The sequence below is a fragment of the Salvelinus alpinus genome, chromosome 4 (assembly GCF_045679555.1).
Source record: "Salvelinus alpinus chromosome 4, SLU_Salpinus.1, whole genome shotgun sequence".
Lineage (NCBI taxonomy): Eukaryota > Metazoa > Chordata > Actinopteri > Salmoniformes > Salmonidae > Salvelinus > Salvelinus alpinus.
In genome coordinates, this window is record NC_092089.1 from 30,347,075 (window position 1) to 30,371,985 (window position 24,911).

The window sequence follows — 24,911 nt, forward strand, 5'->3', positions numbered from 1 at the left end:
CATGGTGTGGGGGTGCTTCGCTGCAGGAGGGACTGGTGCACTTCACAAAACAGATGGCATGATGAGGATGGAAATTATGTGGATATATTGAAGCAACATCTCAAGACATCAGTCAGGAAGTTAAAGCTTGGTCACAAATGGGTCTTCCAAATGGACAATGACCCCAAGCATACTTCCAAAGTTGTGGCAAAATGGCTTAAGGACAACAAAGTCAAGGTATTGGAGTGGCCATCACAAAGCCCTGACCTCAATCCCATAGAAAATGTGTGGGCAGAACTGAAAAAGTGTGTGGGAGCAAGGAGGCCTACATCCTGACTCAGTTATACCTGCTCTGTCAGGAGGAATGGGCCAAAATTCAACCAACTTGTTGTGGGAAGCTTGTGGAAGGCTACCCGAAACGTTTGACACAAATTAAACAATTTAAAGGCAATGCTACCAAATACTAATTTAGTGTATGTAAACTTCTGACCCGCTAGGAATGTGATGAAATAAATAAAAGCATAAATAAATCATTCTCTCTATTATTATTCTGACATTTCACATTCTTAAAATAAAGTGGTGATCCTAACTGACCTAAGACAGGGAATTTTTACTAGGATTAAATGTCAGGAATTGTTCAAAACTGAGTTTAAATGTATTTGGCTAAGGTGTATGTAAACTTCCGACTTAAACTGTAGCATTTTGCAAAAAAAGAATAATATTTGTCTCTATGAAATTAAACCATCAAGTGATAGATTTTAAACAAATACATGTCTGTCATTGAACAACCCCATGCCGTGACCAGATAGTGAAAAACACAAACTTTTTCATAATTTCTTTTAACAATAAAAGCAAATTTACCAACATTTCTGAAAATTGATATATAGCATTTTGGAAATAAAATATTCAAATATTATGTTGAAGATGACAGATTTGGGTAATTCCTCTGTTTGCACTGTAAAGCTTGTGTAAGCCTCGGTTGGTACATATAAAGAGGAATGGGCCAAAATTCACCCAACTTATTGTGGGAAGCTTGTGAAAGTCTACCCAAAACGATTGACCCAAGTTGTACTATTTAAAGGCAATGTTACCAAATACTAATTGAGTACATGTAAACTTCTGACCCACTGGAAATGAGATGAAAGAAATAAAATCTGAAATAAATCATTCTCTCTACTATTATTCTGACATTTTACATTCTTAAAATAAAGTGGTGATCCTAACTGACCTAAGACAGGGAATTGTTACTAGGATTAAATGTCAGGGATCGTGAAAAACGGAGTTTAAATGTATTTGGCAAAAATGTACTCAAACTTCTGACTTCAACTGTATGTCTAATGCGAAGTCAGGGGTACACACAAATCTAAAAGTAAAAGAATGGAATTAAGAAATATATAAATATTAGGACAAGCAATGTCGGAGAGGCATTGACTAAAATACAGTAGAATATAATACAGTATACACATGAAATGAGTAAAGCAGTATGTAAACATTATTAAAGTGACTAGGGCAGCAGCCTCTAAGGTATCCTGCTAGTGATGGTTATTTAACAGTCTTATTGCTTGGGGGTAGAAGCTGTTTTTCAGTCTCTCGGTCCCAGCTTTGATGCACCTGTACTGACGTCGCCTTCTGGATGGTAGCCGGGTGAACAGGCAGTGGCTTGGTTGGTTGATGTCCTCAATTAACTTTTTGCCCTTCCTGTGACATCGGGTGCTGTAGGTGTCCTGGAGGGCAGGCAGTGTGCGTTCGGCAGACCGCATCACTCTCTGGAGAGCCCTGCGGTTGCGGGCGGTGCAGTTGCCGTACCAGGCGGTGATACAGTACGACGGGCTGCTCTCAATTGTGCATCTGTTAAAGTTTGTGAGGGTCTTAGGGGCCAAGCTGAATTTCTTCAGTCACCTGAGGTTAAAGAGGCGGTGTTGTGCCGTCTTCACCACAACTGTCTGTGTGGGTGGACCATTTCAGATTGTCAGTGATGTGTACGTCAAGGAACTTGAAGCTTTTCAGCTTCACTGCGGTCCCGTCGATGTGGATAGGGGCGTGCTCCCTCTGCTGTTTCCTGAAGTCCACGATCAGCTCCTTCGTTTTGTTGCCCTTAAGGGAGAGGTTATTTTCCTGGCACCACTCCGTCAGGGCCCTCACCTCCTCCCTGTAGGCTGTCTCGTCATTGTTGGTAATCAGGCCTTCTACTGTTGTGTTGTGATTAATGTTGTTGTATGTCCAGTCCAAAAACGACCTCCAGTCGTTTGGTGTCTTTAGATCAGGGCTTTTAGGGGGAAGGGACTAAGGGAATGATCTCAATGTTATTTGACAAGACCCTTCTGACGTGTTTACATGCATCATGTTTCATGTTATCACCCAACAATGACTGGGTGAGAACTGCATGGAATGGTTATCCTCTATGTCTATATGTAATATGTAATATGTACTATATTTACATAAGTATTCAGAACCTTTGCTATGAGACTCGAAATTGAGCTCAGGTGCATCATGTTTCCATTGATCATCCTTGAGATGTTTCTACAACTTGATTGGAGTCCACCTGTGGCAAATTCAATTGATTTGACATGATTTGGAAAGGCACACACCTGTCTATACAAGGTCCCACAGTTGACAGTGCGTGTCAGAGCAAAAACCAAGCCATGAGGTCGAAGGAATTGTCCGTAGAGCTCCGAGACAAAATAGTGTTGAGGCACAGATGTGGGGAAGGGTACCAAAACATTCATGCAGCATTGAAGGTCCCCAAGAACACAGTGGCCTTCATCATTCTTAAATGGAAGAAGTTTGGAACCACCAAGACTCTTCCTCTTTGGCCGCCCGGCCAAACTGAGCAATCAGGGAAGAAGGCCCTTGGTCAGGGAGGTGACCAAGAACCTGATGGTCACTCTGACAGAGCTCCAGAGTTCCTCTGTGGAGATGGGAGAATCTTCCAGAGGACAACCATCTCTGCAGCACTACACCAATCAGGCCTTTATGGTAGAGTGGCCAGACGGAAGCCACTCCTCAGTAAAAGGCACATGACAGCAATTTGGAGTTTGCCAAAAGGCACCTAAAGGACTCTCAGACCATAATAAACTAAATTCGCTAGCCTGATGAAACCAAGATTGAACTCTGTCCTGAATGCCAAGCATCACGTCTGGAGGAAACCTGGCACCATCCCTACGGTGAAGCATGGTGGTGGCAGAATCATGCTGTGGGGATGTTTTTCAGCGGCAGGGACTGGGAGACTAGGCAGGATCGAGGGAAAGATGAACGGAGCAAAGTACAGAGAGATTCTTAATGAAACCTGCTCCAGAGCACTCAGGACCTCAGACTGGGGAGAAGGTTCACCTTCCAACAGGACAACGACTCTAAGCATACAGCCCAACAACTCTAAGCATACAGCCCGACAACGCAGGAATGGCTTCGGGACAAGTCTCTGAATGTCCTTGAGTGGCCCAGCCTGGGCCCGGACTTGAACTTGGCTGTCATGCAGTCAATTAATTCTTGGTCTGTGAGCAAGGAGGGGTTAAAACGGCAACTGTAATTCTGTTTTGGTAAAGCAAGATTGAGGCACAAGATAATTGGACTGTGGTCACTTATTAAGATGCTATGTAATTTCGAATTGAGCACATTGGGTATCAATTTGGAATCTATTAGGAAGTAGTCGATTGTAGAATAATACTTGGGAACATGAGAGTAGAATGAGTAGTCTGTCTGTGGGATGTTGCAGTTACCAGATGTCCACTAGATTCCTGGATTTGATTAGATTATTTAGAACCTTTTGGTGGAGTACGTGTAGACAGTCTGTCAAGATACAGATCAATGTAACAATTAAAATCGCCTCTGATTATTAGGTTAGTGGTACTAAGATCTGGGAGTAAATCAAAAACATTACGAAAGAAATGTGGGTCATCAATATTTGGGCCATAAACGTTCAATAGGGTGACAGGGAAATAGTTCATTTTCCCTGATACTATGATATACTTACCGTGTGGGTCTGTAGACAAGGACGAGAGTTGAAAAGGGATGTTTTTACAAAAGTGAATATCAACACCTCTAGCCTTGGAAGAGAAGGGTGATTGATAAACTTGAGAAATCCAGTTGGATCTCAGATGCCGCTGCACCGTGGCTTTTATGTGCGTTTCTTGCAGGAAAATGATGTCAGCACCAAGTGATTTCAATTGCTTAAATACCATACCCCTTTTGCGCGTGTGCCTGAGACCGTGCACATTCCAGGATACTAATATGACACCTTTAACATCTGACTGATTACCATGATAATTTCCTGGCATTTCCAAGAACATTTCAAATGAACATGTTCGAATTAAAATAAACAGAACACAGTAACAGACCCCAGAGAAACCCGCCCTCCCGAATGCTTCCCCAAATTAAGCACTGTTTTCCCCATCTCACGTAAATGAAGACCGCCGGTCATGATGGCTAGAACAGACCAATGCTACGCTAGCATGCCAACAACAGTTAGACTTTACTAACAGCCCTCTCCGCGGTTGTTGGAAAACAAATTAATATGTTAGCGTTCATGAATAAACATAAAATCCACTGTTTGCTCAGTCAATATCCCAGAATTTTGTGGCGAGGGATTTCAGTCTTTCAGGCGGTTTGCTGTAGTTTTGATTTGTAGCTTGCAGCCTCTTTGGGCTTGGTGAAGACTCTTGGCATGCCTTTGTGATGAACATTTAGCTTTGCTGGAAAACGCAAGCTCTATTTCACCTCCGCCTCTCTCATGGTCTGCATCACATCTCGGAATGCGCGCTGTTGCTCCATCACCTCCATGGTGTAGTCTGAGAAGATGAGAACCTTTTGGCCTTTGTATTCCATAGCTCGCTGTCATCCAAGTCATAGAATGAGTTCCTTTTCCTGAAAGTGATGTACCCTTGCGATTATGATGCGTGGCTTGGCACCTGGTGAGGGCTTCGTCTGTAGAGAGTGGTATGCACAGTCAATGATGAGGGGCTTTGGGAAGTTGTTGTCGCCCAGCAGCTTGGAAATGAGCTTAGACACAAACTCTGTGGGTTTCCCTTGCTCTTCGTCTGCCAAAATCCCCACGAGTTTGATGTTCAACCTGCGACTCCTGCCCTCTAAATTGAGAACCTTTGCTCGTTCTTCACTCAGGTGTTTTCCAGGCCTCCGATCCGGGTGTCATGATCAGACAGGGCCTCATCGGCTGTGTCCATGCAGCCCTTCAGTTCAGCCTGTGCTGTCTTGAGACTCAAACATTGTTTCGAGCCTGTTCAACGATCGTTGATAGTTTATTACAGACTCTTTCATTTGTTGACACATGGCCGTGGCAGAATCTTGTTGCTGGGTAGCTGTAGAGTTGTAGTCATCAGTACTCAAAATGGTGCTAGCTGCTGCTTGTTGGGCCTGGGTCTTTGTAAACTTTGCATTAGATGTTCTGTTGGTTTCCGTCGTCATATTTCACTTTTTCACTATTAGTTAGTGCCTGTGTTATATACTAAACAACGTGTATATATTTTTGGCGGCAAACTTGGAAATGAAAATGTAAAAATGTAAGATTTCCAAATTCTTGGAGATGAGATCTGAAAATTCTACTCCATACTCATGTGCACCAGCGCCCTCAGTGAGAAGGAGTTTGAGAGCTGTTACCTCTACTACCTGGACCGCCACTGGCTACAACACCCACACAGTAAGAGATATTCACTTTCACCACTGGCACTGTTTGTGATGGTTTAGATTATGACATGTTAAACTGATTGAGAGATTTCTCTCTCCATCAGGTCAGACAGAGGAAGGGAAGAAAGATGAGGATGATCTTCCTCAGCAACAGAAACCCTTCTGTACTGGAGAGACTGTGTGCCTTCCTGTAACATCGACACATGGACACACAGCCTCCCACTCACACACACACCCATAATCATGAACAATCAATACACACACTGATACAGACATCCACTAACTGACAAACACAGACACAACCTCACACACAGCTGTAACGTTATAATCCATGTATATGTGTGTATCCCTCCATTTATTTGCATGATACAATATTTCTGAGGTCTCATGTATCATTTTATGTGAGCCAAAAAAGCTACAATCTCCACGATGAAAAGTTAGTAGTGATGTTTATTGTCTACAGAAAATATTGAGAATCAGCACAGTCACAATGCACAGAATTATAACACAAACCACTACTTTAAAAGTCAATATATTCTTTATTTGACCAAATCAAAGGGTTACAATTCTCAATTTAGAGGGCAGGAGTTGTAGGCTGAACATCAAACTCGTGGGGATTTTGGAGGAGGTCCTGCCATCCAGGACCTCTATATCAGGCGGTGTCAGAGGAAGGCCCTAATAATTGTCAAAGACTCCAGCAACCCTAGTCATAGACTGTTCTCTCTGGTACCGCAGGGCAAGTCTAGGTCCAAGAGGCTTCTAAACAGCTTCTACCTCCAAGCCATAAGACTCCTGAACACCTAATCAAATGGCTACTCAGACTATTTGCATTGCTCCCCCCCTTTTACACCGCTGCTACTCTGTTGTTATCATCTATGCATAGTCACTTTAATAACTCTACCTACATGTACATATTACCTCAACTAACCGGTGCCCCCGCACATTGACTCTGTACCGGCACCCCCCTGTATATAGTCTTGCTATTGGTATTTTACTGCTGCTCTTTAATTACTTGTTACTTTTATTTCTTATTCTTATCCGTATTTTTTTTAACTGCATTGTTGGTTAGGGGCTCGTAACTACACCTGTTGTTTTCGGCGCATGTGACTAATAACATTTGATTTTGATTTGAAAAAGCCTCTAGGCTTTTGAATAGACATTTTAGTGGTGTAGACAGGTATGATAAAGTGAAGATGTTACTCTGCCTCATTACTAGTGTCTCCATGAGAGCACCAGACCACATTTCTGGGACTGTAGAGCATCAGGGCAGCTTCGTCAGTGAGGGTGAGGTGACCTCTTTGTGCATTGTTGGGCCGGTCGGTGTTACAGTAGACAGGTATGAGGATGCAATGATGTTATGATGTCCAGATCACCACTCGTTCTCCGTAGAGCTCCAGGGTACCTTCGTCAGTGAGGGTGAGGTGACCTCTTTCTGTATTGTTGTGACGGCCGGTGTTACTTGCCCAAATGGGATGGTCCTGTGTGGTGTAGATGACCAGGTTGCCATCCTGTTGGAGGATGAGCCTCTGAGCATCTTTGTTCTCAGTGTTTGATGCCCAGACAACCCGACCCCAACCGTAGAGCACAAAGTTGCCATCGGTCTGCAAAGAGAAAATTAATTAGCATATAAACATGTTAGACAAAGATGACCTCTGTTCAGGATGCCTCTGTCCTGTACTTGTCACGCCCTGGCCTTAGTTATCTTTGTTTTCTTTATTATTTTAGTTAGGTCAGGGTGTGTCATGGGGGATGTATGTGTTTTGTATTGTCTAGGGGTTTTGTATGTTTATGGGGCAGTGTCTAGTCTAGGTGTATGTATGTCTATGGTTGCCTAGATTGGTTCTCAATTAGAGACAGCTGTCTATCGTTGTCTCTGATTGGGAACCATATTTAGGCAGCCGTATTCATTAGGTAGTTCGTGGGTGATTGTCTATGTCTATGTTGCATGTATGCACATTGTTTATATAGCTTCACGTTTGTCGGTTTGTTGTTTTGTTTAGTTTGTAAAGTGTTCTTCGTCTTCGTTAACCTTTTCTCAATACAGGGGGTGCTGTTTCCACTTTGGAAAATATCGTCTCCAAATTAAACTGCCTCATACTCAATTCTTGCTCGTACAATATGCATATTATTATTACTATTGGATAGAAAACAATCTCTAGTTTCTAAAACCGTTTGAATTATGTCTGTGGGTGAACCAGAACTCTTTCTACAGCGAAAATCATGACAGGACATGCAAAGGTCTGAAAACTAGGCTCTGTTCTGAGATCAGTTTAAAACTCTGTATGTGCCCTATGGGTCGAAATGAACTGCACCCGCCTTCCCCTGGATGTTAGTAACCAATGAGAAGTGGAATGGAGTCTCTACGTATTTCTCAGAGTTTATAAAACGCCATGGAGTGACATGTACGTTCTTTTGGACGCTCGTCAAGGCGCAAGAGAGGACATCAGAATGGCATGCTCAAAAGCTCTCGTTATCGGGCTAAGATATATCCGTCTGTGATTTAATTCGATATAGGTGTTAGAAACATCATAACGAAGTTATTTTAAACCGATTTATATCAGTTTATGCGAGTATATTGCTATTTTCGGAATTTTCGTAGTATTGCGCTTTGAGGATTTGGACATGTGTGTGCCACGTAGCTATTGTTAGCTGCAAGTTCCGAAGTTGAAGAGGACGTTTTACAACAAAGCAACGATTCTTTTGGACAAAGGACACCTTGCCCAAGATACTGATGGAAGCTCGTCCAAAAGTAAGAGCTATTTATGATTTTATTCTGTATTTATGTGGAAAAATGTAAACGCATTTGTCGGCCATTGTTGCGGCACTAGTCTGGCTGTAACGCACACTGTATGTCTAGTAACGTTAATTTTAAAAATCTAACTCAGCGGTTGCATTAATAACTAATGCATCTTTCATTAGCTGTCCAACCTGTATTTTTTTTGTCAATCTAATCGATAAATAATCGTAAACTTAGGTGCCTTTCCAAGATGGCGCCGACCAGAATGCATGCCATGTTTTGACAGATTACATTGCATAACCACGATTTGTGATGCTAAATATGCACATTTTCGAACAAACTCTATATGCATTGTGTAATATGATGTTACAGGACTGTCATCTGAAGAATTCTGAGAAGGTTAGTGAAAAAATTAATATATTTTGGTGGTGATAACATTATAGCTCTTTTTGCCTTGAATCAATGCTGGGGTGATGTTAGCTCATGTGGTATGCTAATATAACGATATATTGTGTTTTCGCTGTAAAACACTTAGAAAATCTGAAATATTGTCTGGATTCACAAGATCTGTGTCTTTCAATTGCTGTACGCTGTGTATTTTTAAGAAATGTTTTATGATGAGTAATTAGGTAATACACGTTGCTCTCTGTAGTTATTCTAGTCGCTTTGGTGAGTTTTGTGATAGTGGCTGCAATGGTAAACTATGATTTATACCTGAAAAATGCACATTTTTCTAAAAAAACATATGCTATACCATAAATATGTTATCAGACTGTCATCTTATGAAGTTGTTTCTTGGTTAGTGGCTATATATATCTTTATTTAGTCGAATTAGTGATAGCTACTTATGGAGTAAAAAACTGGTGGAGTAAAAAAAGTGGTGTCTTTTGCTAACGTGGTTAGCTAATAGATTTACATATTGTGTCTTCCCTGTAAAACATTTTAAAAATCAGAAATGATGGCTGGATTCACAAGAAGTGTATCTTTCATCTGGTGTCTTGGACTTGTGATTTAATGATATTTAGATGCTAGTATTTACTTGTGACGCTATGCTAGGCTATGCTAGTCAGCTTTTTTACTGTGGGGGGTGCTCCCGGATCCGGGTTTGGGAGGAACTAGAAGTTAATTAAATATGTATTCATTTCACGCTGCGCCTTGGTCCTCCTCTCTTCCACCATACGACGATCGTGACAGTACTGCTGTGCATTCCTTTCATCCACTTTTAAATGATTACTTATAAAATAAATAATAAAGTTATAGGGTGAAAAATATTTCCCAATTTATTTTTCAATATTCGCAGCAAGTGTTCGTCAGCTAAATCAAAATATTAGGGGTGTGCATTTATTCCATTCAAAACGATTCGATACGTATCTAGATACTTGGTCTGCGATATGATACAGGAATGATACGTTTTCATTTGAAACAATTCAGTGCGATTCGGTTTGATTAGAGAATGAATCAATGCGATGTGGTTTGATGCGATGTAAATCGATGCACTAAGCTTTGTTTCATTTTCCATTCTAAATTAAAATCTGCAGTTCGTAACATATCAGTCGAATTGTATAATGGACATCCACAAATGGATACACACTTTAGGAAACGTAACATATCAGTGGCGACCCGTCATTGAAGGCAGGTGGGGCAGAGCCTGTTTTACATGTTATTTTGGCATTAATACGTGTCACATATCAGTTTGCAAACAATGTAAAAAAAATAAAAAATAAATCTGCATAAGAACATGGTCTCTTTTTTGCTTTCTTGAGTAAGGCAGCTCCAAAATGCAGGTGTTTCAGCATAGCTCAGTGCTTTCTGTGGTGTTGTGTAAAAAATACAGAGCTTAGGGGTTGGTAATGTTCTCTAGTTGCGCCGTGATTGGCTCAGTGTTCTGTCACTCATGGGGACACCACATCACCGCAAAATATACAGGGAAACCTCAAATTCAAGTCCCATGGGTGCTGCCATAGAGTTACATTAGAAGTGCCCATCCAAGAAGGCTCAAGGTCATTGGCCACAGATAAATTATGTTAAATCACGTGAAATCTACCGTAGATTTGATTGGACTGATCATGTCAACATCATACTTTCAAAATTTTACCTAGCAAGCTAGACAAGCAGTCATCATCATGAATCACGGTGACAGTCTGCTGGCAAATCCTTTTCAATCATATTCATATTGTCATATGAAGAGAAATTATAGATAAAATGTATTGCTGCTCATCGGCCATTGGACATAAACATTACACAACAAGTTGGAAATTGCAAATTCAACAATGAGTGGTTTGGAAGGAATCAGTGGCTAACTGCAAGCGTTGCAAAGCAATCACTAGCCTGCTATTCAGTGGAGGTGGTGTGTAGTCCAAGTCTGGGTTTAAGGGTCCCGATTCCAAACTTAAAAGGATAAACATTCAACACCATGGGCCAGAAAAGTTTGAATACATTGGCCATGCTGTCAATCCAGCATGCCTTCTGCCGCGTTCAAAACAACTGGAAACTTGGAACTTGAAAATCTCAGACTTTAATGAGTTCAAGACAACTGGGAACTCTGAAAAAAACAAGCTCCGACTGGGAAAATCCATTTTTGAACGGTCATTCAACTCGGAATTTAAAGTTGTGAACTCGGGCCTCTTTCTAGAGCTCCGACCTGAAGATCACTGACGTCATGATTCAACCTTGTTTTTTTCCGAGTTCCCAATTGTCTTCAAAGCACCATAAATCCAGAAAATGACAAAGTTTTATGAAGAATTTGCCCACAAGGCCCGGCGCGCCACCTTCCTGTTCAAGTGAGCACGGCACAACAAGGGGAGTCCAAAAAAGTATTGTTTGCTGCTCATAAATTATGTAATATGACAGGGAGATATGTATACTGTAGCTAAGAAAGTACTACTTGGTGTATTTTGTGTAGTAAGCTGTTAGTAGCTCATGTGCCTCACCCTAATAATTTGGTCCCTTCCCCCCCACTGTTCTGACTTGGTGGTGCACATGTAGCCTATAGCCTGTTTTAGAGTAATGTAATCATTGAATATTGTAAGAGCTTTCATTGTCTGCTTATATGCCCCCTTTATCCTATGGTACTGACTTGGTGTACAGGGCTAATACTATAAGAACGGCCCATGTTCTGAATTCTGTCGCTGTACATTTCAAAAGTGCTGAACAAATAGCTATATTGACTGCGTCCGTTCTAGATCGCTCAATAATGTCGTAATCGAAATTACAGATTGCCTCTTATCTGCTCGTTGTCCCCTTATGCCATAGTTTGTACATCTCAATTATCAGTAGAAACCACATTTGTTTAAGCAAGTCAGCTATATCAGCTGTTTTTTTAAAGAGCAGTAAATGAGGATGAATTAACAGTGTTGCTGCCAGACAAGGCTCCACTGATAGCCAGGTGTAGCAGTGGCAATGATTTACTCCATTGTGCTGAAAATAAATCTCTGCTGCTGGGACAGCTTTATGTAGGCCTTAACAGTTTGTGGGCACCGTTTGTCACCGTTATAGTGCAATTTGTGTATTGCTTAGTGTTATGTATTGGCTTTGCTGTCATGCATCTAAAACATTTTTTTTTGTTCACCCACCAAGATTTACATGCTAAAATCGCCACTGCATATCCATACTAAATGCAGTGTCTCGGATTTACTTACAGAATAATACGAAATGCTCGGAGACCACATTGAGTGGGGTGGTAGATGCCTAGTCTCCATTATTGCTCAGCTCAGGTGCCTATATAGACATACATCATTTACACGCACGCACACACACAGAACCCAAGCACTGCGTGTCCCTAGGCACTCTCATTTGTTGACTTGTGTAATCGAAAAAACCTTGGTTTCATGCATGTTAACATCAGAAGCCTCCTCCCTAAGTTTGTTTTACTTACTGCTTTAGCACACTCCGCCAACCCTGATGTCCTTGCCGTGTCTGAATCCTGGCTTAGGAAGGCCACCAAAAATTCTGAGATTTCCATACCCAAATACAACATTTTCCGTCAAGTTAGAACTGCCAAAGGGGGAGGAGTTGCAATCTACTGCAGAGATAGCTTGCAAAGTTCTGTCATACTTTCCAGGTCTATGCCCAAACAGTTCGAGCTTCTAATTTTTTTAATTAATCTCTCCAGAAATAAGTCTCTCACTGTTGCCGCCTGTTATAGACCCCCTTCAGCTCCCAGCTGTGCCCTGGACACCATATATGAATTGACTTTTCCTCATCTATCTTCAGAGTTCGTTCTGTTAGGTGACCTAAACTGGGATATGCTTAACACCCCGGCAGTCCTACAATCTAAGCTAGATGCCATCAATCTCACACAAATTATCAAGGAACCCACCAGGTACAACCCTAAATCCGTAAACATGGGCACCCTCATAGATATTATCCTGACCAACTTGCCCCCCAAATACACCTCTGCTGTTTTCAATCAGGATCTCAGCGATCACTGCCTCATTGCCTGCATCCGCTATGGGTCCGCGGTCAAACGATCACCCCTCATCACTGTCAAACGCTCCCTAAAACACTTCTGCGAGCAGGCCTTTCTAATCGACCTGGCCCGGGAATCCTGGAAGGATATTGACCTCATCCCGTCAGTCGAGGATGCCTGGTCGTTCTTTAAAAGTAATTTCCTCACCATCTTAAATAAGCATGCCCCTTTCAAAAAATGTAGAACTAAGAACAGATGTAGCCTTTGGTTCACTACAGACCTGACTGCCCTTGACCAGCACAAAAACATCCTGTGGCGGACTGCAATAGCATCGAATAGTCCCCGCGATATGCAACTGTTCAGGGAAGTCAGGAACCAATACACGCAGTCAGTCAGGAAAGCAAAGGCTAGCTTTTCAAACAGAAATTTTCATCCTGTAGCTCTAACTCCAAAAACATTTGGGACACTGTAAAGTCCATGGAAAACAAGAGCACCTCCTCCCAGCTGCCCATTGCACTGAGGCTAGGTAACACGGTCACCACCGATAAATCCATGATAATCGAAAATGTCAATAAGCATTTCACTATGGCTGGCCATGCTTTCCTCCTGGCTACCCCAACCCTGGCCAACAGCTCCGCACCCCCCGCAGCTACTTGCCCGAGCCTTCCCAGCTTCTCCTTCACCCAAATCCAGATAGCAGATGTTCTGAAAGAGCTGCTAAACCTGGACCCTTACAAATCAGCTGGGCTAGACAATCTGGACCCTGTATTTCTAAAATTATCCGCCGCCATTGTTGCAACCCCTATTACCAGTCTGTTATACCTCTCTTTCGTATCGTCCGAGATCCCTAAAGATTGGGATGCTGGCGCAGGCATCCCCCTCTTCAAAGGGGGTGACACTCTAGACCCAAACTGTTACAGACCTATATCCATCCTGCCCTGCCTTTCTAAAGTCTTCGAAAGCCAAGTTAATAAACAGATCACTGACCATTTCGAATCCCACCGTACCTTCTCTGAGGTGCAATCCGGTTTCAGAGCTGGTCATGGGTGCACCTCAGCCCCGCTCAAGGTCCTAAACGATATCATAATCGATGAAAGACAGCACTGTGCAGCCGTCTTCATTGACCTGGCCAAGGCTTTCGACTCTGTCAATCACCGTATTCTTATCGGCAGACTCAATAGCCTTGGTTTCTCAAATGACTGCCTCGCCTGATTCACCAACTACTTCGCAGATAGAGTTCAGTGTGTCAAATCGGAGGGCCTGTTGTCCGGACCTCTGGCAGTCTCTATGGGGGTACCACAAGGTTCAATTCTCGGGCCGACTCTTTTCTCTGTATATATCAACGATGTCGCTCTTGCTGCAGGTGATTCCCTGATCCACCTCTACGCAGACGACACCATTCTGTATACTTCTGGCCCTTCTTTGGACACTGTGTTAACTAACCTCCAAACGAGCTTCAATGACATACAACACTCCTTCCGTGGCCTCCAACTGCTCTTAAACGCTAGTAAAACCAAATGCATGCTTTTCAACCGTTCGCTGCCCGTACCTGCCCGCCAGTCCAGCATCACTACTCTGGATGGTTCTGACCTAGAATATGTGGACAATTACAAATACCTAAGTGTCTGGCTAGATTATAAACTCTCCTTCCAGATTTATATCAAACATCTCCAATACAACATAATATTTAGAATCGGCATGCTATTTCGCATCAAAGCCTGCTTCACTCACGCCGCCAAACTTACCCTAGTAAAACTGACTATCCTACTGATCCTCGACTTCGGCGATGTCATCTACAAAATAGCTTCCAATACTCTACTCAGCAAACTGGATGCAGTCTATCACAGTGCCATCCGTTTTGTTACCAAAGCCCCTTATACCACCCACCACTGCGACCTGTATGCTCTAGTCGGCTGGCCCTCGCTACATATTCGTCGCCAGACCCACTGGCTCCAGGTCATCTATAAGTCTATGCTAGGTAAAGCTCCACCTTATCTCAGCTCACTGGTCACGATAACAACACCCACCCGTAGCACGCGCTCCAGTAGGTATATCTCACTGGTCATCCCCAAAGCCAACACCCCTATTTGGCCGCCTTTCCTTCCAGTTCTCTGCTGCCAGTGACTGGAACGAATTGCAAAAATCGCTGAAGCTGGAGAATTTTATTTCCCTCACTAATTTTAAACATCAGCTATCTGAGCAGCTAACCGATCACTGCAGCTGTACATGGTCCATCTGTAAATAGCCCACCCAATCTACCTACCTCATCCCCATATTGTTTTTATTTACTTTTCTGCTCTTTTGCACACCAGTATTTCTACTTGCACATCATCATCTGCTTATCTATCACTCCAGTGTTAATCTACTAAATTGTAATTACTTCACTACTATGGCCTATTTTTTTGCCTTGCCTCCTTATGCCATTTGCACACAATGTATATAGACTTTTTTTCTATTGTGTTATTGACTGTATGCTTGTTTATTCCATGTGTAACTCTGTGTTGTTGTTTGTGTTGCACTGCTTTGCTTTATCTTGGCCAGGTCGCAGTTGTAAATGAGAACTTGTTCTCAACTAGCTTACCTGGTTAAATAAAGGTGAAATAAAAATAAATAAATAAAAAATCTAGCTCATGATCTCAATCAGCAGCAGATATTCATTTAGAATGGGAAATTAATGTGTTTATGCAACAAATGTTAGTGCATCGAATCATATCGCATCGAACTGAATCTCATCAATTCGTTCTCTAATCAATCCGTATCGTTTCAAACTAAAACAGAATTTATGTGTCATATCGGAGCCCATGTATCTAGATAGGCCTACGTAATGGAATCGTCTTAAACGGGAAAGATGCACATCCCTAATATACACTGATTGTTTAAAGAAAAACTACCAAAACTATTTCTGATCGTGAACCTGGACAATAAAAATAAAATATATTGTAAGTCCATTCAGCAGGTAATTCTATGAGAAAGCTGTCCATTCCTGGTGCTTTTTCTCTACGCTAATGTTTTAAAAGCATCTAATATTTCTTTTTTGGTGGTCTTTGTTTTTAGTGATTTATTTTTCGTCTGCTGATAATTACTTCAGGGTTGTTGAGTCTAAGAAGGCTATAGGATTTGTCCAACTGTTTTAATTCTGATGTATATCAATTTCCATAAAGCTTTTAAAATTGTCATTAATTGCGTTGTTGTTTCTAATTAACATTCATTTGCATCTTTATCTTTTACAATTATAACTGGTTTAGCGTTTATTCATTTTGTGAGATATTTACCAGGCTTATTTGCCATTAAGCAGTATGCTTTATTTGAGTTGACTCTCTTCAAAAGTAAAAGATCGTTTTCCTGCTTAAATTCAGAAATGTTATTTTCTTCTTTACCTTGTAAAGATTTTTTATGGGCTATTTCTAAGATTGTGATTTATTTTTCTTTCATTTTAAAATCAGATGTAACTTTTTGCAGAGTTTGAGATTATCATTCCCCTAATGTTTTTTACATTTTATTTAACTAGGCAAGTCAGTTAAGAACACATTCTTATTTACAATGACAGCCTAGAAACAGTTGGTTAACTGCCTTGTTCAGGGGCAGAACGACAGATTTTTACCTTGACAGCTAGGGGATTCGATCTAGCAACCTTTCGGTTACTGGCCCAACGCTTTAACCACTGTGTAACGATCTTCGTTGGGAGAAAGAGAGGAGGACCAAAGCGCAGCGTGGTAAGTGTTCATTATGAATTTTAATAGAACAAAACTGAACACTGAAAATACAAAACAATAAAGAGAACGAACTAAACCGAAACAGTTCCGTGTGGAACACACAGACACGGAAGACAACCACCCACAAAACACAACAGAAAACAGGCTCCCTAAATATGGTTCCCAATCAGACACAATGACAAACACCTGCCTCTGATTGAGAACCATATCAGGCCAAACGAAAAACACAACATAGAAACACAAACATAGATAACCCACCCAACTCATGCCCTGACCATACTAAAACAAAGAAATAACAAAAGAACTAAGGTCAGAACGTGACACACTGGGCTACTTGCCGCGCCAATGTACACCTGAAAGGCATACCAAATTATATCAGCGGTTGGCTTTTCTAAGTCCTCTATGTCTACATTTGTAATGGTAAAGGTTTTAATTAGGTATTTAATACATTTCGGATCCAGAAGATGCCCGCTGATGATTCTCCAACTACTGTTTCTAAGTGTATTTTTCTGTTGGTGTAATTAATCAGAATGATCAATATCACGCCATCACAATTTGTTTTATCCAGTAAATTGTTGAATGCATTTTTGGAGAGAAAGAAATGTAGTCAATTCTTGAATAGCTTTTCTTACTTAGAGAAAAAACAGACGCCTCGAGATCTTCAGTTTTGAGATCTTTAGTTTCTTGGCAATTTCTCACGTGGAATAGCCTTCATTTCTCAGAACAATAATAGACTGACGAGTTTCAGAAGAAAGTTCTTTGTTTCTGGCCATTTTGAGCCTGTAATCGAACCCACAAATGCTGATGCTCCAGATACTCAACTAGTCTAAAGAAGGCCAGTTTTATTGCTTCTTGAATCAGAACAACAGTTTTCAGCTGTAATAGCATAATTGAAAAAGGGTTTTCTGATGATCAATTAGCCTTTTCAAATGATAAACCTGGATTAGCTAACACAACGTGCCATTGGAACACAGGAGTGATGGTTGCTGATAATGGGCCTTTGTACGCCTACGTAGATATTCCATGAAAAAATCTGTTGTTTCCAGCTACAATAGTCATTTACAACATTAACAATGTCTACACTGTATTTCTGATCAATTTGATGTTATTTTAATGGACAAGAAATGTGCTTATCTTTCAAAAACAATGACATTTCTAAGTGACCCCAAACTTTTGAACGGTAGTGTGTGTATGTGTATATATATAGTAGAGAATAAAGATCATGCTTCGAGATGAAGGTTCAGCTGAGGAGAGCTGAAGGCACCAGAGTTATAGCCTCTCACTTTGCCGGAAATTCACACACACGGTCTAATTTTAATTTAGTTTTGTCAATGTTAGACTGTTGTAATGTTTTTAACTTTGAATGGTTGTTCAATAAACTTTATTACTGTTAACTGTGTAATTGACTTTGTACAGTCTAATATGTCTGTTGTAGGCTATGCAATACAATAATGTCAAGTTTATTAGTGCTGTTTCATGGCGGTACAAAATGCATCCATCCACTGACAGTCAAAGTAATAAAAAAGAAGAAGAATCTGATCCTATGTAAAGCATTAAAGCATCCAGGCTGTATCTCAACTGGCCATGTTTGAGAGTACCAGAGGGCAGTGCACAAATGGCAAAAAAAGGTTGAATAAAAAAAATATATAAAAAATTACTTTAAAATTATTAACTTTTCAAACATTGGAAATCTGTAAGTCTCTTTGCAATAAACAACGTGGGACAGTGCAGGAACAGACCAATGACAGGTACCAATGGACAGACCAATGACAGGTACCAATGGACAGACCAATGACAGGTACCAATGGACAGACCAATGACAGGCACCAATGGACAGACCAATGACAGGTACCAATGGACAGACCAATGACAGGCACCAATGACAGGTACCAATGGACAGACCAATGACAGGTACCAATGGACAGACCAATGACAGGTACCAATGGACAGACCAATGACAGGCACCAATGGACAGACCAATGACAGGTACCAATGGACAGACCAATGACAGGCACCAATGACAGGTACCAATGGACAGACCAATGACAGGTACCAATGGACAGACCAATGACAGGTACCAATGGACAGACCAATGACAGGCACCAATGGACAGACCAATGACAGGCACCAATGGACAGACCAATGACAGGTACCAATGGACAGACCAATGACAGGCACCAATGGACAGACCAATGACAGGTACCAATGGACAGACCAATGACAGGCACCAATGGACAGACCAATGACAGGCACCAATGGACAGACCAATGACAGGCACCAATGGACAGACCAATGACAGGCACCAATGGGTATTTCCTAATATCGATGGTCTGATCAATGGCAGATACCGACAGGCGTTTCCTGATATCAAGGAACGCCCCGAATTGTGGTCTACAATTAGACCCTATTGCACAGAAGTGCAAGATCAAATGAGGATCATACCAACAGTGTCATTGCATTTTGGTACACCAGAAGTACATTAATTTACAATGGAATGCTGCCTTTGCCTTGCAGCATTGAGTTACAGAGGCAGTTGCAGTGCTTTATTTGTGGTGTATATGTGTATGCGTCAAACTGTATGCGAACACGGCTTGACGTTAATGGTACCAGAAGGTGTATGTTGAACTTTTGTTGCACACATCCAAATGATGCTGCTTATCATTTTGCGCAAAAAACTGTCGGTGTGATCAAGGCGTTTAAGAACAGGCCACCTACGTTGCGTTGGCAGCGCGCGAAGCTGGGCAGCATGCAAAGCTGGGCACTTTGTGCAGTTTGAGTAGGTTACTGATATTCCCTGGGGTTTTTCAGCATGCAAATTGACTTGTAGGTCAATGACTGTCAACTAAGATACATGCTTAGTTCCACACTGAGGAGTGGACGCACCAGCTGTTGCATAAGATGAGGAGTTTTCGGAAGGTAGAAAGAAAGTAATATGAGCAGAAATTGTCCGTGAAGCAGCTATTCGTAAAGGTTTGAATCGATTTTCTGACCAATGCATTCTACATTTGGATCGGTTTTGGGTCCGCGGACCGCTGCAGTTATATCTTAATAAATATTGGGACCACTGCATAGGCCTATCGGTCACGTCTTGATCAGACCAACAGGAGTACAACTCTATCACACCTATAGCATTGTTGCGCAAATAGTACGCAGCGTCATCTGGATATGTGTGCTACAAAAGTTCAACATTCACCTTCTGCTACCATTAATATCAAGCGTCTACACATACAGTTTGATGCATACATGTGATAAATCCAACATATGCAACATAATTTCCAATGGAACGCTGCGTTTGCCTTGCAGCATTGCGTAGAGGCAGTTGCAGTGCATTCTGTGTGTTGCATATGTTGGATTTATCGAATTTATGCATCAAACGGTATGTGTAGACGGCTTGACGTTAATGGTAGCAGAAGGTGAATGTTGAACTTTTGTTGCACACATATCCATTAAACATTTTTGAAATATATAATTAAAGTTTGACTACAGAATTTATTACATAGCATTGATTTAATGATACTGTCGGTCTGATCACGGCGTGAATCGTTACATCCCTACAAAATATAATTTTCTAAGATAAAAAAAAGTTGCAGACCAGATATCTAATGTTAATATAATTGAAATGTAAGTGTTTCACTAACTATTGTACCTGAAAGATAGCTTTAAATTGTCCATTGTTGGAGAGGAGGTAGTCCCCTTTCAGCAGAATCCTCTCGGTGCTCATGTAGTTCATACTCATGATTCTGAAAGAGAGGATTTATATTGTTTATTTGCTGCAGTTTATTATAGTGGCAAAGTCGGCCTCTATAGTAAACACCCACACAAACAGGAAGGAGCAAAACACATTTAGACAAAAAAGGAATTAAAAGAAAGAGAGAGAGAGAGAGAGAGAAAATGTGCTTAAACTAGCCTTTTTATAATGAGAATTGATCATTTCAGTTCTAAATGACAAATGTAAAAAACAACTAAATAATACACAAAAGTAATGGAAATGCATCTCATTAAGACCTAATTTAACTGTGGCCGTCCCCTGTACATAAATGAAAAAACACACATGTTAAAGTAAGAGTTACCTCAAGTTCTTTAAGGAACTTACAAGTATTTAGGAGCAGTAGATTGTAGAGGTGAATTGCAGGTTCAGTGGCAGGTTGCAGTTGTGCGGTGATGAAGCAGCTCTGGCCTTATATCCCTGCTCAGGTGAAGGGGGTGGAGTAATAAGGACGAGGAAATGGGTGGTGTCCACTGTACATTAAATTTGACCAAGTGCGACTGAAATGTACATGATAGTTACAATGACAGTGGTGGAAAAGTACCCAAATGTCATACTTGAGTAAAAGGAAAGATACCTTAATAAAAAATGGCTAAAGTAAAAGTCACCCAGTAAAATCCTATTTGAGTAAAAACAAATATATGTATATATATATATATATATATATATATATTTGGTCTTAAATATACTTAAGTATCAAAAGTAAATGTAATTGCTCAAATATACTTAAGTATCAAAAGTAAAAGTTGAATAATTGAATAATTTCAAATTCCTTATATTAAGCAAACCAGACTGCACCATTTTCTAGTTTTTTTTAAATATTTACAGATAGCCAGGGGCACGCTCAAACACTAAGACATAATTTACAAACAAAGCTAGGGTTTAGTGAGTCCGCTAGATCAGAGGCAGTAGAAATGACCAGGGATGATTGTTACGGAGTCTAGTTGATAGGTAATCGACTAGACGGACTATTCCCCGGACTCCGTGTGTAAGGATTTGTACAATGCTTAACAGGGCTATTGAACTTGACATTGGTGTCTATCTTTATTCCTCTATCCAACATATCATACTGAAACATGGTATCAGAAGTGGCTCGAAAACCACACGTTTGTTATTTTTGTAGCTAAGTACAGTATAGGCGCAGTTACGTTCCATTTGCGAACACACACCGTTTCCTACTGCTAGTCACAACACTGATCAACTCGTTAGCTGGCAAGCTAGCATCACTACCTACCTTGATGGCTGAAGGCAAAGAGATCTCCTATTCCATCGCTATGGCAGCAAACATTCCACCACCAAATCCCATGGTTCTCACAGGGGATTTTCACCTTGGTGGATGCCCGAGATGCATTCCTTCAATGCAAGCTGGACGAAGAAAGCAGCTTCATGACTACCTTCTCAGTGGCGCCTGAGATATACCAACGCAAGCAGCACGAATTACTGGCTGGGCTCAAGGGCATTTAACCCATCGCCGATGATGTCCTGATCGTAAGCTGTGGTTGTGGTGACACAGACGAAGAAGCAGAACGCTACCACGATGTGAAGCTCCTGGCACTGATGGACATATTCCAGAAGCACAATCAACACCTCTAGTCAGGTGTTGAAAACAAGTGTGAGCTATACACTATGGTGCAATGCATCAGATTATTGTTTAGTAAAAACATTTTTTCCTGCAATGTTTCCTTATTCTCAAAGTGTCACTTTCTCCTCAACGTGCCAAGGCATTACTTCAGGACTCAGGAGTGAGGAAAGGACTTGGTAAGAAAGGGCCTTAAACCTACCCTTTCTGGAACAGACGCTTAAAACGAGCGTGTGTTAATTGATAGAATGCTTCAGATTGTTTATTCAATGTGTCAATGTTTGAAGAATAGGTATGACTCCCACTCACAATGGTTCTCTGGAAAGTTTATACTCAACAACCCTCTATGAAAGTCTCATTAGAATGCTGTGATAAGTTAAAGGAGGATGTTTCTCAATTATCTCCCACATTTCTTTGTTGTTCCATAATATCAGGTAGTTGTCACGAATCCCGCCGAAGATGGTGCCTCTTCCCGTTCGGGCGGCGCTCGGCGGTCGTCGTCTCCGGCCTACTAGCTGCCACCGATCCCCTTTTCTGTTTCATTTAGTTTTGTCTGATTTCTTGCACCTGTTTTGTGTTTAGGTTTATTGTGGGCTATTTAAACCCAGTTGGCCCGCCGACTTTTGTGCGGGCTTGTTTTTCTGTTTGTGGTGTTTCGTTATTTCTTGTGGTGTCTGTTCCGATTAGATTTAGTCCTGTTTGTTTTGGACTGTGACTTGACGCGCCCTTGTGTGTGTGGCGTAGCCATCTCGCTGTTATTTTTGGAATATTAAATCCACTTCCTTCTGAACTACCCTGCTCTCTGCGCCTGACTCCTTCAATCACCACTTTTGGAACTGTGACAGTAGTAATCATTACCATGGAATAACAGGAGACGAGTAGGCTGCCAGTATGTTGCAATAAACTTTAGTGAATTTTTAACAGAACAGTGTTTCTGAAGAATTTATGTGTTATTCCCTACCCATCTTAAAGCACCAATCCGCAGTTGAAACAATAACCAACATCTTCCCCGGCCATGTTTTGGTAAAAAGCTGGGATGGGCTCGAGAAATGTAACCACTCTTAAATTCATAGAAAGAGCTATGGATGCACTATGGATGCAAGGACTGACCATCCATGATATCAAAATGATAAGTTATAGTGTTTATTTACTTTCCCTTTGTTTACAAACATTGGAGTAAAAACAAGCTTTTATTTTGTGTTCTGATGATTGGGTATGACAGTTGTAAAATGGAGCTGGAGAAGAAGGCAGACGTTTTACGTGCCCCCAACCAATTGTGTTTTTTGTTCGTTTATAACTTGTTTTTTTACTTATATTGTACATAATGTTGCCGCTACCGTGTCTTATGACCGAAAAAACTTCTGGACATCAGGACTGTGATTACTCACCATGGACTGGCAGAATCCTTTTTTTCCTTTAACGAGTCTGACGAGCCTGAGGCGAACGATATACTGCTTTCTTGGGAACAGGCCCAGATCCCCTTGATTTGCGTGAAGAAGAGGAGGAGAAAAAGGGAACGGAGAGCGGGCTGCCTTCTGAGAATTCGTAGGCGATCGAATAAACCTCCACTTCCTTCCATTCTGCTAGCAAACGTGCAATCTTTGGACAATAAATTAGATGACCTACGTGGAAAATTAAACTACCAACGGGACATTCAAAACTGTAATATCTTATGCTGTAATAGCTTATGCTTCACGGCTGAACGACGACACTATCAACATACAGCTGACTGGTTATATGCTGCACCGGCAGGATAGAACAGCGGCGTCTGGTAAGACAAGGGGTAGCAGACTATGTATTTTTGTAAATAACAGCTGGTGCAAGTCTTGAGCTATTGTTCGCCTGAGGTAGAGTATCTCATGATAAGCTGTAGACCACACTATCTACCTAGAGAGTTTTCATCTGTATTTTTCGTAGCTGTTTACATACCACCACAGTCAGAGGCTGGCACTAAAGCAAACAAGAAAACACTCACCCAGAGGCGGTGCTCCTAGTAGCCAGAGACTTTACTGCAGGGAAACTTAAATCCGTTTTGCCAAATTTCTATCAGCATGTTAAATGTGCAATCAGAGGAAAAAAACTCTGGACCACCTTTACTCCACACACAGAGACGCATACAAAGCTCTCCCTCACCCTCCATTTGGCAAATCTGACCATGATTCTATCCTCCTGATTCCTGCTTACAAGCAAAAATTATAGCAAGAAGCACCAGTGACTAGATCAATAAAAAAGTGGTCAGATGAAGCAGATGCTAAGCTACAGGACTGTTTTGCTAGCACAGACTGGAATATGTTCCGGGATTCCTCCGATGGCATTGAGGAGTACACCACATCAGTCATTGGCTTCATCAATAAGTGCATTGATGACGTTGTTCTTACAGTGACCGTACGTACATACCCAAACCAGAAGCCATGGATTACAGGCAACATCCGCACTGAGCTAAAGGCTAGAGATGCCGCTTTCAAGGAGCGGGACTCTAACCCGGAAGCTTATAAGAAATCCCGCTATGCCCTCAGACGAACCATCAAACAGGCAAAGCATCAATACAGGACTAAGATTGAGTCGTACTACACCGGCTCTGATGCTCGTCAGATGTGGCAGGGCTTGCAAACCATTATAGACTACAAAGGGAAGCACAGCCGAGAGCTGCCCAGTGACACGAGCCTACCAGACGAGCTAAACTACTTCTACGCTTCAAGGCAAATAATACTGAAACATGAGTGAGAGCACCAGCTGTTCTGGAAGACTGTGTGATCACTCTCTCCGCAGCCGATGTAAGACCTTTAAACAGGTCAACACGTCTGTAGCAATGAAGTGCTTTGAAAGGCTGGTCATGGCTCACATCAACACCATTATCCCAGAAATCCTAGAACCCCTCCAATTTGTATACCGCCCCAACAGATCCACAGATGATGCAATCTCTATTGCACTCCACACTGCCCTTTCCCACCTGGACAAAAGGAACACCTATGTGAGAATGCTATTCATTGACTACAGCTCAGCGTTCAACACCATAGTGCCCTCAAAGCTCATCAATAAGCTAAGGACCCTGGGAATTAACACCTCCCTCTGCAACTGGATCCTGGACTTCC

At 41.6% G+C, this 24,911-nt stretch overlaps 1 protein-coding gene and 1 long non-coding RNA gene across 3 annotated transcripts; one reads left to right on the forward strand and one right to left on the reverse strand.

Moving 5' to 3' along the window:
- Nucleotides 1-6,048: 6,048 nt before the first annotated feature.
- On the reverse strand, nucleotides 6,049-21,575 carry LOC139572311 (B-type lectin plumieribetin-like). 2 transcript variants are annotated; one of them, XM_071394996.1, is made up of 4 exons: nucleotides 21,475-21,575; nucleotides 20,568-20,660; nucleotides 20,121-20,214; nucleotides 6,049-7,217 (listed from the first exon to the last, which is right to left on the reverse strand). In XM_071394996.1, the coding sequence occupies exons 3-4, from the start codon at nucleotides 20,208-20,210 to the stop codon at nucleotides 6,972-6,974; spliced, it is 336 nt and encodes a 111-aa protein (XP_071251097.1). In that variant the 5' UTR covers nucleotides 20,211-20,214; nucleotides 20,568-20,660; nucleotides 21,475-21,575; the 3' UTR covers nucleotides 6,049-6,971. The 2 variants fall into 2 exon arrangements, with proteins under 2 accessions (XP_071251097.1, XP_071251099.1); XM_071394998.1 differs by having other exon boundaries at nucleotides 20,545-20,660.
- Nucleotides 21,576-21,743: 168 nt separating this feature from the next.
- LOC139572316 (uncharacterized) lies at nucleotides 21,744-22,743 on the forward strand. Its single transcript, XR_011674379.1, has 2 exons — nucleotides 21,744-21,998; nucleotides 22,254-22,743. It is a non-coding gene; the product is annotated as an uncharacterized lncRNA (long non-coding RNA).
- The last annotated feature ends 2,168 nt before the right edge of the window (nucleotides 22,744-24,911 follow it).

What these genes read in the sequence shown, in the direction of transcription:
- LOC139572311 (XM_071394996.1), bottom strand. Translation starts at nt 20,210, where the DNA reads ATGAGTATGAACTACATGAGCACCGAGAGGATTCTGCTGAAAGGGGAC. An exon ending in AATTTAAAGCTATCTTTCAG is followed by an intron (nt 7,218 to 20,120) that starts GTACAATAGTTA and finishes TTCTCTTTGCAG; the next exon opens with ACCGATGGCAACTTTGTGCT.